Below are 17,121 nucleotides of genomic sequence, written 5' to 3' on the forward strand. Positions count from 1 at the left end.
AACTTGTAAATATATGCAGAATTCTCACCGTACGACCAATGGCGAAAATCGTGTTTGTCACTTGGGCAATGTTTTTGCGCTCCATCAAATCGACGGCTTGGAACAAGTCGACGTCTGGTACACCGTACTTGACGCAGGCCTTCTGAAATCTGTATAAGAATATAAGGAAGTGGATTAGAATAAAGAAGCAACCAAAAATGTATAATTCTAAAACGTGCCCGTTATTCAACGTTCCCGCATACAATTGTAGGTCTATAGTTATGATCAACTCTCTACACCATTGTCGAAAAATAAAATCAATCATTCTAGTTTTAGAAACTGTCGAACAAACGATGAGTCGAATACTTCGACAGAATAATTTCGTATTAGTTACAGGATATTAGAAATATATGCAAAAGACATGGGTAATTTGTGTGAATAAAATATAGAATATCCGAATTCAGAACTATTCAGCTACACCTGGATAAACAATAAATTTCGTTTCCTGTAAACAAATTCGAGTTAAAAGATAGGAAGTGAACATCGTACAGGGGGATTGTTAAGAACGGTAAAAGCTCGTCAAAGACAAAGGGAGGAAACAAAGCGTGGATATCGAGCAGTAAGCTCTTTCGAACAGATGTTCGCCTGTGCAGAAATTCGAGTTAGTGAAGCGCCTCTATTGTTTTGCTGTTAATTATCCGGCAAAAGATTTCGTTAATTAACGTACGCGACGAGTTAAGCGTTAAAATGTCGGTCGAGAAGGCGAGCTGGCGCGATCGGTGCGAACGTACCAGGGACGATTAGCTTTGGTTTGTCCGAGAAAACCAAGTTCTTCCAAATCTCTGAGGATCAGGCAATCAGGACATTCGCGACAAACGAGAAGCTCGCGCAAATACCCGCGTATTTGTGTACGGACGCATCCACGCTACGGACGTGAGACGGTACCAGGAATGCGGATGGCTTCATCCGGAACATGTTTTCCTGGTTGACGGCGCGTCTACCGCATATGAGCACGGAACAACATTGCAAACCGCAGAGACCTGTGTTGTACTACATAGGTATGTAGGTATATGTATGTACAGCCTGTCAGGATGTTCTCATCAGCATAACCGCCCCCGACCCTGACCTCGGGTCATTTTATTTCATTAAACATTGTTCAGGAGCTACTGTTTACGCGCAATTCAAAACGATGGTATCAAATCCGTTCGATCATCAACAATCCGCTTCGCAATATCTTGCATCGGGCATGTTTACGTGATCCATTTGCAATCCCATCTCGTGCGATATCGTGCCAATTTCAGGATCTGCCCGTCATAGGTCTAACTTTGAGCTCAGTTACTTACAACGTGAAATTAATTGTCACTTTCTTCTTGGTCAACTTTCTCCAATCGAAGACTACTAGAGTACCATGAACCGGAGGTGCATGAAACCGCGGTTTCCACGCAGCGGGAAATATCCCGCAGATATAATATAGGTATAAACAATCAGGCGGAGGATTCCTGGCCGACGTTTGCGCAGTTTTATCACTTCGCGAAAACTTACCACTCCCGCGCTGCAGCCTGAGAATTTTCGCAGAGGGGCTTCCTCGGTGGACATGTTTTTCGAATAGAAAGGGAGTAACGTGGAGTGGCCGCGCCGCGCATCGCGGCTTCTCACTTTAACCGTAGAAAATAGACGGAGAAAACGCCGCGAATTTCGTAATCCGAAAAATACCGACATAACGTTGTTCGAAAGACGCGCGACGATTGCAGTAAAAACGGCAGGCTTCCAACGACGAGTCGATCCGTTATTATAATCTTTGAATTGCTGCTTCGGGGAAATCTAAATGCCGAAATAATCGGGAATTATTGTCATTTGAACGGATCGGAGCAATCGACCTCCTCATACGCAATTGGCTAATCAGGATCGTATAATCGTTCGGGTAAAAGCGAGATGAACCTATCTCTGAGTGGATGAGAGACGGAGTTGCGAATGGACAAAACTGAGCATTCATCTCCCGATCACGTGTTCGCTATTATTATACGCACGTGACTTATTATAGGCCATCTGCAGGCACCAACACATCCGCATAGTTTACACGATTGCCGTTATCCCGTGGCTACTTATGATACCCTGTTCGCAAACCGGGAAAGAAAGCGGCATGCGGCATTCGAAATGTCCGAACAAAAAATAACCGACCAGCCCCGTGCCATGGGTAAAATTCCGTAGGGATAAACATGCTGTAATGTTTATGATCGTTACTGTTATTTCTTTTTTTTTTGCACATTTTTTTTCATCAAGCTCACTCGATCAATCAACTGTAACAGTCAAATTTTACCGCATGGGCGTGATTCGGTGATAAGATAAGGGCACGATTTTTCGTTTCGTGTACTTTGTTTCCGGGCATGAATTTAGTATAGCAAGTATTGCACGATCTGTATACCAAAGCTACTCGGCATGCCAATCAGCCGTGGTTCCGACCTAGGACTTTACTGGTGCTTGTTGATCAAGGCAGCATAGGAGCAAAGAGCTCGATTAGAGTTTAAACCAGCTCGAGATCTCTGTATCGAGTTGATATTAGACGTACAGTTTATCGCCTCTCAAAATCATTTTCGATGTAAATGATTCGTTGATCCCTTGATTCAAAACACCGTTATCAACTCCGAAATCACAAATGAGGGTCAATAATCGCAGGTGCGTTGTTGCCAAGTAGATATAGGTGCAACGTATTATATTCATGTTTGGCGCAGGGTTCCTTCGACCAAGAGAACGATTGATTGCCTCTCGAACGAGTCTGTCGTGGCCGTTCTCGATATTTCTCTCCTGCAAGCGAGCGGCTCACGGTCGAGAAACGGCCGTGTCGCAAAACACTTTGTCGATTGCGTAAAGTCGAATTGATATCAGGGAGCCAGGAACCATTTGGAGCCGTGATTCACGCATGGACAATACAGCTTGCAGGTGAGTAGAGTAAGCTGGTATGTCGGGTATGCAGGATTAGTGGAAACGTACCGAAATGCCCTCAACGAATAGGAAACCAGAAAGACTAGGTGTGAATAGGAAATTTCGGTCGACCGAGGCCAGCAACTAGCTAACTATGCACTTTAGTATGTACTAATAGAAAAACAAGAACCGCTCACTGATTCAGATTGTCCATGAACTTGTAGTCACCGCCGGAAGCGTTGATCTTAGTTATCAATCCAGGCTGCAGTTTGTTCATCAGACGGCACAGAAGCACACCGTCCCTCAAAGCGTCCTCGTAACTGATCCCTGCAACCAAACGGACGAATGCATTGATTATTTGACAGTATAACTAGCGATTTTTATTCATTTACATATTATAATGACGCACAAATATCTAATGGAAATTCGGGAGCTTATTGAGAACAACTAGGAAAATCCTTAAAACGAGGTTTTGCTTTATCTTAACGATCTTTTGGAGCCTCAAGATTTGATCTGCAATTCGAAATCAATCGAGACAAAACAGAAGTTATCCTTCTTTACCCCTCACATCATATTGATGCGATAATTTCTGCGAGAATCATCACCAGCGAGTAACATTTAAAAGAAAAAAAGGAAAAAAACTTTCAGCAGCAAAGAATTACACCAGGAATACAGTTGAAAAACAGTACGACTCGAATATCGTTCGGGAACGAGTCAAACGTTCGAAGAATGCAAGAGAAGAATCCAGTAGCCAGGGTTTGAATTCAAATTTGTCAGAAACCACGGGCGATAAATGGAACCTGCGCAAGGACGTCGTGCGCAGCGCTAAATCGGCGGGAAGCGCTATCCGAGGTACGTAGATGGCCTCGGATATCGGATATTTACCCGCAGGATTACAGCACGGAAGAGCGACTAGCAGCCCGCAGCGGGTGGCGGGAAAGCAGACGACGGACGACCCGCTTCGAGTTCTGGAATCCGGGTGCGTCAAGAGGCTCGCCAAGGGGGCATCAAATTTTTTCCCATTCGTCTTACGAAACGGAAAGCAAACGATTCGCGCACACCGAGGCGGCGACTTTAATTTTTTAGGTTATAAAGCGGCGCCGGTTCGCCGGTTCGCCGGCGGGGCGACCGTGGCTCTTGTTTTCATTTTCATCCGCGCATCTTACGCTGGATAATTCTTTTCCCCAAGGATTGGCGACATTTTTTACGCTCTAGTTCTACCTAGACGACGAGCCTCGTCTCTGAAGGCCAGGAACTCAGCCTGATCCAAGAGCTCGACGCCGTTGTAGTGCCGGCTCGAGTTTACACCACCTTGTAGAACTACAGCAGAGCCGCGTTCAATTCCTGCTCGCCGTTCCATATCTCCGGGCGTGTACGTTCCAACCTGATGTGTATCAATATATCGATTCCCACCCCCTGCCGACCGACCAATAGATCAGCGCTGGTCGCGTTCGGTGGATATATGATTCTCGCACATCAGGCGCTCATGCCGGACTCCGAGTTCCGCCGCCACTTCCAAGGCGATTCCATCCCCCCTCCGCACAACCGCCGCTCAAGATCTCGGTCTCGAACAGGTCTCAACCTGCGTGGAATGCGCGCAGTTTTCGCGCCGGTTTTAAAGTTCGAACGGTGAATTCATCACGCGTTGCGCCTCGTGCTAGACGACGCAGCTTTGAATACTTGGCCGGCTGATACTCGGCTGGGTACGCCTTGTAATCAGTTTGTAAATATATGCACCGTCTATGAATATGAAAATTGAGAGTCTACTAAGAGAGCATACGCGTGCCGGGTGTAAAGAGCAGCTCGGTTGTGGCCTGGTTCAACACCTATAACAATCTCCAGCTACGTATGTGCCTTTATCTTTGGTAGCAAACGGAATAAAATCGAGTTGTTCAAGCCAAGTTAAAAAAAAACATTGATACGTGTTTTTTTTTGCTTTGCTTTCACCGGCGCCTCAACATTTTGTTGCCAATATTTCGGACTGTATGTGAATAATCTGAACTTTTTTTAATTCGTAACAGTTTTCAAACTCTTCGACCATCTAGATTTTAAGAATTAATCAATTTGCACAGTAGTAATCTGCGCCGGATTGTAGGTATTATATTAATTTCCTGATTTTCAATGTATATTTATGTTCTACTACAGAATAAACCGGTATAAAGTCGGTTAAATGATCATATGATTGAATAGTTATCCACTAGGTATCCATATTTCACATATTATTACATATTATTAAAAAATTTAAGGGATCGCAAAATATGAAATCGATTAACACCCCTGAATTATCAAAGCTATCGAATTTGGTAAGAAAAATGTTCTCGGTTTACTTTCCATCTCTGTTCCCGCGCCCGTTACAGATTTGCGAATTAGATTCCCACCGTTCCATACGAGCCTAGTCCTGCAAGGACGTTGAATCACGTGGTTTTGAACCACAGTGGAATTCCGAGAGACTCGATCCGCACGGCACGAAACCTACCCGAAAAACCTGTTACCCTGATAGAGAACTGGTCGAAACCCTGCGTTCTGCTATGACACACCATCGACAGTCGATCGGAACCGAGAATTAAGAGGTGGTCCACTCGCCTCCGTCTCTTCGAGATATCGATTATGTTAATTATGATTTATACTGCGCAATTCTCCGTTGTCGCGACTCGAATTCAAGCGTCGAAAACGTTCAAGATAAAACTCGATCTAACGATGACACGACAATCTCCATTCGAATTTTTTTCTTTTTCACGCGTTTAAGTACGGATAAAACTGTTGACAGGCAATTTTATCTTTCTCTTCTCCTACTTCTCTCCTACGCTGACAGTGTGGTGTGTCAATTATTATCTGGGGAAGAGCGACTTGTTCGCCCGAGGTACCAGGAGAGCATTAAAGTAGTGGCCATGTGTCGAGTTCGATATTCACAATGCAATACCCAAGATCGGTCCACTATCCCTCAAAGGGGACGTACCGTTGTCCCTGGGGACGTACCGTTGTCCCTGGGGACGTACCGTTGTCCCTGGGGACGCCCCCAGCCTTGGTAATTATCAGGAACGCATATCGGCGCTGAAGGGAAGCTGCGAAGACGATCAGTCTGGTGAAAATTCATTGAAATATCTGGGAAATTGTTTGGACCTATTACCAGGCGAATATAAAATGATCTTTTTTGCTTATCTTTGGCATGTATGGTAAATTTCCAGTCTATGTACGCGGGACATGAAATCAGATCGTGATGTTCCAGCAGCGTGCCTAACGTATACATTTGTGGTTCCGCCGGCGAAAATTGAGAACCATAATCCATGTCCGATATCAATTTTTCAAAACGAATGGAAAAAGAGTCCTTCGCCTAGATTGATCAGGTCCGATAACCTCGGCTACATTTCGAAACTCTCGAGACCCATACTTATTTCCCTCTCTCGACTTGTCCGCATTTAAATTAGTTGTTTGTCGTCCGATACCTCATTTTCAGAACGCTTTCCAGGAATAGAGAAACATACCCATACTTCCAAGTCCCTTTGAACTGTACAAGGCACCAAATTTAGAGTTGTGTAAGAACCGAATCCGCAATGACACCCGGTTCCTTGGTCAGGCTACCAATCGTTCCTGATAGATTCCTGGTACGGCCAAAACAGGGTGAGATGTCGTAAAGACAAGGAGGTGACGGAAAATCGATGAGACGTGTTCGCCTGACGGCTGGACCAGTTGGTGCAAGACGCATGATCGGTGACTAAAGATTGTTGGACTGGCTGGTGGCCTGTTACATCCGAGACGACGCCCTGACACGGAAAAGTTCACGATGTGCTCGAGGTCGATGCACCTTCCGGATTTCAGCCGTGCACACACCGTTGATATTCATACCATCCCTGGGAGGACGCATTGTTTCTGCAGCCGATGCTATCCTGCTACGTTGACATGTCATCCTCGTCACGTTTCGACAATTTGACACGAAATCAATACTCGTTACTCGCACTTTTGATGCGATTCGTTAGGTTTTTACTTTTTAGCGAGAATAAAAATAAGTACCAAGCAACGCGCGTGTCTCTGTTTCTGTAATTTCACGATTGACCATAAATGATTATACATACCCATTGTAGGAATTACCTAGAACCCGATGTCGCCTCTGTCAATGCGTAGAAAATTAATAACACCGCAGTAGTAATGACGTGCAATTGTGCTTTCAGACTCAAATTTTTTATATCCGCGTAAAGATTAATTGAAGTGTAGAATTTCGATACGATAATAAAATTGTTATTTTATTATTTTTTTTTTTTTGCCCAGTTATTGCAAGATTGCATTTTTCTTGGGCGAAAGGCGTACCAGTAGCTCCGAAAGCGAGGTGGTATCACGGTGAAAAGGCAGGAGCTGGGCGGTATTGATTAAACGTCAGTGAGTCGTCATAAAGACGTCAAAGCCACGAATATCACCAGGACAACATCCTGTGACCGAATTTACGACTTCCGAGCAACAGGTTGCTTCCCGTCTTATTCGGCGGCTGCGCATGGCGACCGTGCCGCTCATTGTCAAAGTGATTTTCAGGTGGGGGTTCAAAACTTGGAAGGATCAATATTTGGAATGGCAGATACATCGAAATTTCAAACATGCGAAATTAGAATGAGAAAAGATGAATTGTTCGAAATGTTGATTTTTTGAAGTTTCACTGATTAGTAGTCATTCTAGTCAGTGACACATTTGAGAATCAAGATTTCGAACAATTCATCTTTCGTGTTATATTTTATTTTCGCATACAGTTTGAAATTTTTATGTATTAGCCATTCCAAATATTGATCCTTCCATGGAAAGTTTTGGCGCACATGCATCAGAAATTTTCATAGCTCGCAATTATTTCCAGTATCGTCGAATCTATCCTTACCGGAATTATAAATTCTTTCAGAATTAACGGAGATACAGAAACACTAGACAAAAAGTTGAGTCTGAGCGATGACGAATAAAAAACTATGAGACCGAATATACAATAACTTATATTACATCCATCAGCGAATTTCTTTTGGGCCTCCATCGCAGTCTATACGCGGCATTCCCAGCACATGTACGTACAGCTGAATTCCACCTGTTGCTTCGAGGGTCGTAAATCTGCCTGGTAGATGCAACCCTGATAGGTTTGTCTCAGAATGACGTCAGTGACAAATTTCTGACGGACGTCTGACAACCCGAGACAGCGAGAGGTTGACGAATTCAACGTCGACTCGGAGAAGATCATGAGAAAGGTCAAAGAGGTCAGGAGAATTACACTGAATCGTATCAAAGTGTTATAAACACTGCAGAACAGGTACGCACTTGCGCTATCTGCACATCCTGCATTCATCCACCTCACCGGTATTGCTATCCTAGTATAAAACCGAGTCCCAGTGACGTCACGCACGGCTGAAGAGTCGCGCCGATCATTGATCTGCACGCGGTTGAACACTGGTGAGAGAAATTTTTAGTTCCAGTTACCGCTCAGTCCGTAACTATTTTCATTTTTTACCGCAATCCAAAAATATAGTACTAGGTACAAAATGAAAATTGGTTTTCTAGCCGTTACCGAAAAGTCTTGTATCCGTTACTATTCTTTCTCATTACGATCACTGTTGCTATATTTTCTCGTAACTGTTTGTTTTACTCAATTTTTCTAGTAACTGTAACGAATAAAATTTTTCTCAGTGAATACACTGGATATGTCCCTTGCTGCCGGGAAAAAGGATGAATGCGCCTGATCAAGGAATAATGTTTAATTGAGAGTTTTTTGCTAACTGATGTGATTAACCAAGCGGAAGTTTTGACAGCGGGAAAGACAATATAGTACATGAGATCGATCATGAAACGTCCGTTACGCGATTGTACAATATTTTTAAAGCGAATGGAACGAACAACCCATGAACGACGATTGTAACTTTTATCACTTTGAAACCGCAAGTATACCTGATACATCGTCCAACTGTCAGCCGAAAATATTACACTGGTCAAGAAAATTTTGTAATAAGGAAGGTGCTTACTAATTTTGAAATACTTATCTACTCTTATTATAAAACAATATTCATTTTTATTCGATCAGATCTAGTTTTTGTATTACAGGTACTATCAGTAAAGTTGAATGTTTAGCGTTTTGCCTAACCTTTCTTTGGTCCTGGGTGTTTTGTTACTTACTATAAATACCAGTTAATCAGTTACAATAAATAACAAAACACCCTGACTAAACAAGGATAAGACAAAAAGATAAACATTCAATTTTACTCTTAGTAGCTGTAACACAAAAACTAGACCCGATCGAATCAAAATAAATATGGTTTTATAATAAGGGCAGATAGGTATTTCAAAATTAGTAAGCACCTTCCTCGTTACAAAATTTTCTTGACCAGTGTACTGTTACACTATACATAACCTAATTTTTGTTCATAAAAACTGCATTATTGTCAAAACTAAAAATATCATATTACAATAAAACTATTCGTATCTAAAATATTTTAATATCAATTCTGTTATAACTAAACCTTGTTCCTAACATAATCAGTTAAAAGTTTTCATATTACACACAAAAATTGAATTTTTGTTGACCAGTGGTACTTCAGTGAATATAATTTCTTCAAATGTGTGTATAATACATAAAGAAAGGAAGTTTCAATTCGTCAAATCTCAGTATAAACGCATGTTTGTTCTTCGTTATACCTATTCAGTGAGCCAACGAGAACGGATATCCGGGGAATTATAAACGACAGTTTGCGCAATCAGTCTGATTGCTTGTAGCGGTCCTTCGCCCACGCTCCATGCTGTACCAGTACTCACTACACGTGACCATAATCTGCAATTGGACTGCACGTATGCTCGAGCGTCCTTCCAGGTCCCAATTTTCCATTTGGCTTGCTTATCGCACGGTTAAAATATCGTATACAAGTATGTACGTAAAGTACGGTCATCTAAACTAATATCGGAACTTGGATATCCAATTACACGACAACGAGTGTAGCCAATTTGGCGGTAAGGGAAATAAATTCAAATCTCATTCCCCGAAAATTCACCAAAAGCGACGAATAAAATTTTCAGAATCGCTGAAACTTTAGCGGAAAACCCTGAACCCCGGATAGTGAGGTTAAATTGGACTCCTTGTCCGAATGGACGAAAACTGTGATCTAGAATTGTATGAGAGGGAAGTAGGCAGGCATGGAAAGCGGATACGGCCGAGTCTCGAGACGCGGCAAGTCATAAATCCCTCAACTGTCTGCTGATGCCCTGGTGCGTCTGGGCGCCATGCGCTGCTGTGACGGACAGATGACTGACATTTCCCACCAGAGGTTTGGGTGGGCGGACACGAGGAGTCGGATTCTAGATCCAGATACGTTTTTCCAACCCTCGGAATTATTTTGACCGAAGGTTCCTCCTGCCGTTGAAAGGATCGCGTCTCACCCGTTGGGCACGACATTTGTCGTTGTGAAACCAGCGCGCACTATGCAAGCGCGGTAATCCTCCGCATAGGGTATAGTATGCATTCTCGGATACCCTTAGGCATGCGTTCCTGATAGGGTTGCGTCCCTGTGACGGTAAGTGACGAACTTCTGACGGTAAATCGATAGTCCCTTCGAACCTTGAACCGTCGAAAACCGGCGAAGAACCTTGATTACGTCCATGGAATATTCATGGGTCTCGAATTTATGGTACCGAGGAACTTGGCAATGATTTAAAAAAAATTTCAGACGAGGACAACAGAGCACTCGACTTGATTCCGATTGCTCGCGTTCTTCTTCCAAAGGTGAATGTTTATCGTACGTCAAAGGTGTCAAATTTTCGATTAAAAAAAAATAAATTAAATAAGAAGATATCCTCAAATAGGTATAAAGATCTGTCATTCGTTTTGTCGATTTCTTACATAGCTACTCTGAAAAACGATAAGTATAATAACTGACAATAAAGATAACTACCGATCTGCTTTGACCGACAAAATCGAGAATAGAATTTTCCGTCGAATATCGCAACCAGTCCAGTCTTATAAATGGTTCGTTGAAGCTGTCCATCGCATTTCCGATACAACTAGGTGCAGACGATCAACTCGGCAGCGACGGCGATTCCGGGGTTGCCATTCTGGATCGTGCCCGGCATGCCGTACGAGCTTTCAGGATCAGGCACACATCGGCTCCAGGAATCCCTCCTCGTGAACACACGACGGTATATGACGAGTCCAGAGGGACTGGTGGAGTGGTTGAAAACCTCGGCACAGTGGCGTGGCTGTTCGGGTTGGAGGGAGGCTGGAATGCACCCTGGAAACTATTTCCCACCATGCAGCACCCAGCAGGCATGCGGCTGCCGAGGGTAATTCGATCAAAGTAGTGTGAAATTTTCTACGACCGAGTAACATCAAAAGGAGCCTCAACCCGGCGCCCATCTCCGCGCAGAGAGCGTCCCGGACTCAATCGCGCCTAGACCTAGAGCAACCCGGCACTAACATTGATCTAGGCGGCGCGTTCAACTCCATCCTAGACAAGACGATCAGGCCAACAGGAAGTGCTCGGAAGAACGCTTAGTTAGCGCTTATTCTATTCCTAGAAGGTGAAACGTAAACCTCGGATAGAATCTTGCCTAGGACGTTGTTGTATGCAGATTTTCGAGTCTAGTTCTAGTCTCATTTTGACAACCGTTTCGAGTTGTTAGAGAAGAGAAGTGTTTTTTTTTTTTTTTGTTTTTTGTTTTTTGTTTCTTATCGATGTCCATAAAAGCCCTAGATTTTCAGAAATGAAAAAACTGTTCCGCAAACTAACCTTGCGGTTAAAAATTGTTCCGCCTAACTCGACTAAAAATTATCTAGAGTTTTGCTGCACTTGTTCTGGTGCAGGGTTTCTCAACTTATTTATTAATTTCCAGGGTACTTACTTTCTGAGAACATAATATTTCTCTAAAACTTTTGATACTGTTATTCGGAAATTCTCTTATAATAGATAATTTACGGTATTGTTGCTTTAGCCCAAGAATCAGTTTAAACGAGTCGAAATTGGTAAATGAGAATCACCCTGTATTACCTGATTACTATCAATAAAGGCGAGAATCCAGATCGAGGTCTTGCATTAACGGAATTATAATAAATTACCTCGAATGTTCCGATTAAGGGGAAACGTCGCGATGCTCGAAACAGGTGCGCCTTGGTCCATAGAGGACCAGGCTGTCACCGTTGAGAGAGAGCTTTTCCGGTGCTTCGAAGAGTTCGATGTGCCTGCAGCATTGCACGGGAGTAAAGTGGGGGGGTGTTAAAAGAGAACGAGTGGGGGTGGTTTGTACGTTTGGCCACCTCCATCCCGTCGACCAAAGCATCAGGACTTCAGTCAAACGGTAGAGGTTAGTCGCGTTTACGTGAGTTCCGCTGATAAGACGTCGATCAAAAGCCTCTATGTACCTCCCACCGCATCTTCGACACATCCGTACAACGGTGTCAACATCTTTCAGCTTGTAAAGTTTCACCCCGCTGTTTACCGTATTTGAATATCCATCCAAGACGGAAGAATCACGCATGCGTAACTCCGCACGTTATCCCAACTTCTTTGACGTTACGCATTTCGAGTAATAGGGGGAAGCTCTTAACGGCACCCCCACCCTGGTCAATTTCCATGTGACTTGATATATCTCTAAATTCAGATTTCGTAGAAAATTTATTGGAGTATTTTTGTTCAGAATTGCGTATAGAATGGGTTCAAACGACGACGTGAGTTTTTATGAAAATCCGTTCCAATCTTGAAACGAAGGTCTTGACGATACAGTTTGCACGTAACCAGAGAAATAAACATGGGTAGAAATTGTCTTAAACACTCCAATTACAACACAATTTTCATAACGTAATCGGGATTAAATACATCGGTTTACTGCATCAGTCACTGACATCTATCTGTAGAGTGAATGAACAATAAGATCGAAAGCACGCACCTCCAAGGGTTTGATTTTACCTATGCATATTATTATACCTGTTAATAATGTTGTAAGATTCTTCCCACCGATGTCCATTCCATTATTTACCTCCATCGATTGCAATTTGAAATTTTTCGTATTTTCATCCCGAGAATTCAACAAATAATACCGATAACAAATGAAGTAACTTTACCTATTACATTGTAATTACGGTAGGTGGAATCACGGCGGGAAATGTTCAACGTGTTGTAACAAGTGACAGTACCGAGGAGCTCCATCGCTGGTGTGTTTCCCTGTCCCTCAAAGTTTACCGCGACGTGGTAAAATTATCGTTTTGACATGAAGGGAATAATAATTGTGCGGCACCATTCGTTCGTAGAGTGGTGTTGTGTACAAATACTGTGTAAGTACCGACGCGTATACGGGGTGTAAAAAATATATACCTAGATAAACAAACGCACGCGCGTATTGTCATTCAATTCGTTGCATGTGGGTACGTGCATGCCATGCATGTACAGTTTTACACAAATACGTCTCGCGCGTTACGTTACGTCAGTCGCACCGAAGGATCCGCCAGCGTTGCTTGCTACATCGACGGATGACGCGCCTCTGCGATCAGGATCTCATGCCGTGAGAGGAGCCGCTTGCCTCGCGTACCGCCGCTCGTTAAATTTTAACAGCCATGCGGCTGCGGGAAGCCGCTCGGTAACGACCGATGACGTAAGAAAGAGCGGGTAATACCAGGATCGCAGAAACGCGCAGGGGTGACATCACCCCTCTTAACGGGGCGGTGAAGATCAATGATGCCCTTGTATTACGATTTGACGCGTCTGTGGTTTGCCTCCCTCACTCTCTTTCTTTGTCTCGCAGATACGTGTTATTATATTCAAACTCTTGAAATCCGGTGTGTACGTCACGCGTGAAATTTTGCGAAATAATTTGAATGTTTTTTTTTTTTTTTGAATTCTACAAAATCTTTTGTATTCATTTGAAGTCTCGCAAATATTTTAAATCACATGCGGTGTTTTTTTTTCGTCCGATTTTAAACTGAATAGATTTAGATATAGCGTGTCTGTAAGTGATTTGGAAGAATCGTTTGAACTCTTTAAACTGCAATCTACTTTGCCGAGTTAATTTGATCTGCGTAACCTAAATGTTTCCCGCTGTTAACAAGCCTCTACAAATAAAAATCATATGCAGCGGAACGGATTACAGCTATGTTCAAACGTTTTTTAAAAACTTTTATAGATTCCGTTTAAATAAATATTTGGACAATGAATTATCCCACGAAAGAATGGTTGCCGTTTTTCTGACGCGTTACGTGGTCAACGTCACAACTCTTCCAGTAATCCCCCTCAGGTAGAAAACAAAAGATATTATCAATTCAAGTCTGATGCTATTTTTCGTGCGCGATAAATTTCCGAAATTTAAAAATTATTTACAACCGTAAGCCAATTTATATCGAGCTATTTTCGAAATGAATTGAACTGAAAACGTAGAATATTCGTGAAACGAATATTTGTATAACAATGTATTACATACACGAGAAATTTTATCGTCATTTAATTATTTCAAGAGATCGTAAATCATCCTTTCCGTGTAAACGATTTATAAAGGTAATAACAAGAAGACTACACGAGGCTCAATTCTTATCACGATTCGATTCATCACCGAGTTAACGCCAATCATGTAAGCGGGTAGCGCTTAAACTCTGTAAAAATATCCAATGATCGACTGTCGTTAATTAAAAACATGCTAAAAATAATATTCAAAGATTAAATTAATTATTTCAGGAATTTATTCGCTATGACTATCAGCCTCTGATTAATTAACACATTAAATATTCTACACATTTTTAAATGTCCAAAGCAAAAACACGCCGGCGTGATGACGTGGATAAATTACAAGTTCCTTGCCAGTTCTGTTACCCTGTTCTTCTCCTGTCTATTACGGTCACTTCCGCTCGTTATTATACGGTATAATTAATTGCCGCGTAAGGTTACGTGACTGTAATGGAATGGTTCGATCGTTGAACTGTTGTATGAAAAAAAACGATGCATGGTTTGTACCAATTATTGAGAATATTCGTAACGTGCATAACATACCAGCGGGAAATCTTTCACCGACAACTCTCTCAATCCATTGCTGAGCCTCGGCTTCTTGGTCAGCCTCTCGCTTTCCAGCTACCTGAAAGAAAATCGTCAATTAATATTACGTACGTTATTTATAACCAGTAATATATGTATATGTCGGAATTCTTAGATCAATACAAATATAGTTTTGATTAAAGTGCAGTGTGACATGCTTCAGGTTTTCGCGGCATTAACTTCACATAGGTATGTGTACCTAACTCCTGTGTCTACAGTAAAGTTGGATAATTTGTTATTTTTAACTTTGTTTCCACGAAAAAAGCCGCTAACTTCGTCGCTTACATCACTGCCGCTACGCCTGTCCGCTTTTCTCAACATTCTTGCCCGAGCACCACCCGTCATCGACGTAATAAAACTCTAGCGTATATCTTCGAAGACCCTAAGTGACGATGATCGTGGTTTCTCCGTTATCAGGGAATTCATTGCAAACGACTTATTATTTTTTGAGTGATATTATCAGTTTCCGCAGAAACTTTCAAAAATTGCCTTAGCCGATGGTATTTCACATCGTCATGGCGGGGTATTGGTAAAAGTTTTCAACTAGCAATAATCGCACCTCGGTAGAACCTCATTGGTTACGATATCGCCACTGCGCAAAGCTAAGGACAATTTTGATGAGGCGGGTAGCGTTGAAGTCGAGGAGGAACTTTCATCGCGGGAAACTTGCGAGCCGTATCGCCTCTAGCGGCGCTGCAGCGAATCACGCCAACAAATGCCGAGCGCCGATAAGTCTGCGTTTATGTATACCTATACACAGTATATGCCTATTTATGTGTGCAAGTTTTCCCGGCCTGAGAACGATCAATAGCTGCGCTCAGCTGGCTTGCGGCACTCTTCTTCTTCATTCACCGCATGATCAATCGGTAACACGAGGTGCCTAATGATTGTCGCCGTTTTACATTTTTATTAGAGTGAAAAAATAAATGGTACTTTTAATACTGCGAAACGGCTGATGTAGCAGATGAAAAGGGGTTTTTCCCGATTCATTTCTCCGCGCTCAATCTCGAATTATTGGATTGAAATCAATGCGTGCCGGAGTTAAAATGACTACCAGATCATTGTTGAACATTAGCGAAGTAATCGATAAAATCTTTGGTTCGATTTTGATCAATTTTCGGGAAATCATGGAGTACAATAACATTGAAATAACTTTTCAACAATAGCAGTTGCAATTTTCTATATGCGCGCTTACTGCGCTCGTTTTGAATAGCTTTGCAAAGCCCAATGAAAACAGTGGCTGGGATCGATTTCGTGTCAAAAATACAAGTGACGCTGACTTGCAAAATACGATTTGTTGAACTTCCAAATTTTTTTACGAAGCGTTACATGAAAATAATTCATCGCGTGCAATAACGCAATTTTCAGTTTGCCAATAAAGTCACACACATGCCGCGACCGTCCAACTCGCGAAAAGTCTAGCATCGATTATGTTATACGTGTGTGAATTATTTTGCGCTCGGTTTTGCGCTCGTATAACGTCAATCGTAGGCGGCCGAATTTTGGCAGCTCACAGTGGCAAGCCGATTCGGTTTTTCTACAAAACTACGAAATCAAGTGCCGTGTGCATAGCGCCGCATAAAATTTGCATCTTATGCAGATCACCGGTGCATTAAAAAATGAAAATTCAACGTGAACAGGTGATATTTTATCGTTGCCAAACTCTTCCGTTCAATTTTCCGATCTGTAAAATCTGCACGATTGGTCCAACTTTGACTAAACGCCGTCTGCGAATGATTTGAATGAATTTGCTTCAGCTGTTCGGTTAATAAAAAAAAAAAATTAACAACTCATCCTCAATGAACTGATATTGGCAGCTGTGCTATTTATCAAAATTGAACAGACTACACGCTCGATCTATAAAAGAGTTGTAAACAAAACCGTTCGTTAATTCAATCCCTTCAAAAAAAACAAAAATATTCGACAATTTGGCTTTACATCAATTGAAACTTGTATAATTCGTAAATAATTAATGCATCGATAATGTGTTGTTTAATGGAATTGAATCCGATTACACTTCATCCGCATCTCTTTGTTTTTACTTAACCACGCGACGTTGTAATTAATTACATGTTGGATCCCGAAGAAAAGCTCGTGGTGTGAAATTTTTCGAAGATGCGAAGGTGGTTAATTAGAAACCGCGTGAGATGCAATGGGATAGTTTCTGATTGACAAAATCTATAATAGTCGGTGGCCTCATCTTTCCGAATGG

The 17,121-nt window shown here is 42.3% G+C and overlaps 1 protein-coding gene, 1 long non-coding RNA gene and 1 other non-coding gene across 4 annotated transcripts in view; 1 reads left to right on the forward strand and 2 right to left on the reverse strand.

Moving 5' to 3' along the window:
* Window positions 1-17,121, reverse strand: part of LOC124303717 (muscle-specific protein 20-like) — a 31,683-nt gene that overhangs the window by 375 nt on the left and 14,187 nt on the right. For both annotated transcript variants that reach the window (XM_046761292.1, XM_046761291.1), the window contains exons 2-4: window positions 14,868-14,949; window positions 3,096-3,225; window positions 29-149 (exon numbers count right to left, since the gene is read on the reverse strand). In XM_046761292.1, the coding sequence (XP_046617248.1) occupies window positions 29-149; window positions 3,096-3,225; window positions 14,868-14,949 (333 nt within the window). The remainder of the gene's footprint in view (window positions 1-28; window positions 150-3,095; window positions 3,226-14,867; window positions 14,950-17,121) is intronic.
* On the forward strand, window positions 7,182-9,413 carry LOC124303722 (uncharacterized). The gene is made up of 3 exons (XR_006907964.1): window positions 7,182-7,419; window positions 7,775-8,310; window positions 8,545-9,413. It is a non-coding gene; the product is annotated as an uncharacterized LOC124303722 (long non-coding RNA).
* Window positions 15,373-15,513, reverse strand: LOC124304174 (U4 spliceosomal RNA). Its single transcript, XR_006908075.1, has one exon. It is a non-coding gene; the product is annotated as a U4 spliceosomal RNA (small nuclear RNA).

The sequence above is a fragment of the Neodiprion virginianus genome, chromosome 4 (assembly GCF_021901495.1).
Source record: "Neodiprion virginianus isolate iyNeoVirg1 chromosome 4, iyNeoVirg1.1, whole genome shotgun sequence".
NCBI classification, from domain to species: domain Eukaryota; kingdom Metazoa; phylum Arthropoda; class Insecta; order Hymenoptera; family Diprionidae; genus Neodiprion; species Neodiprion virginianus.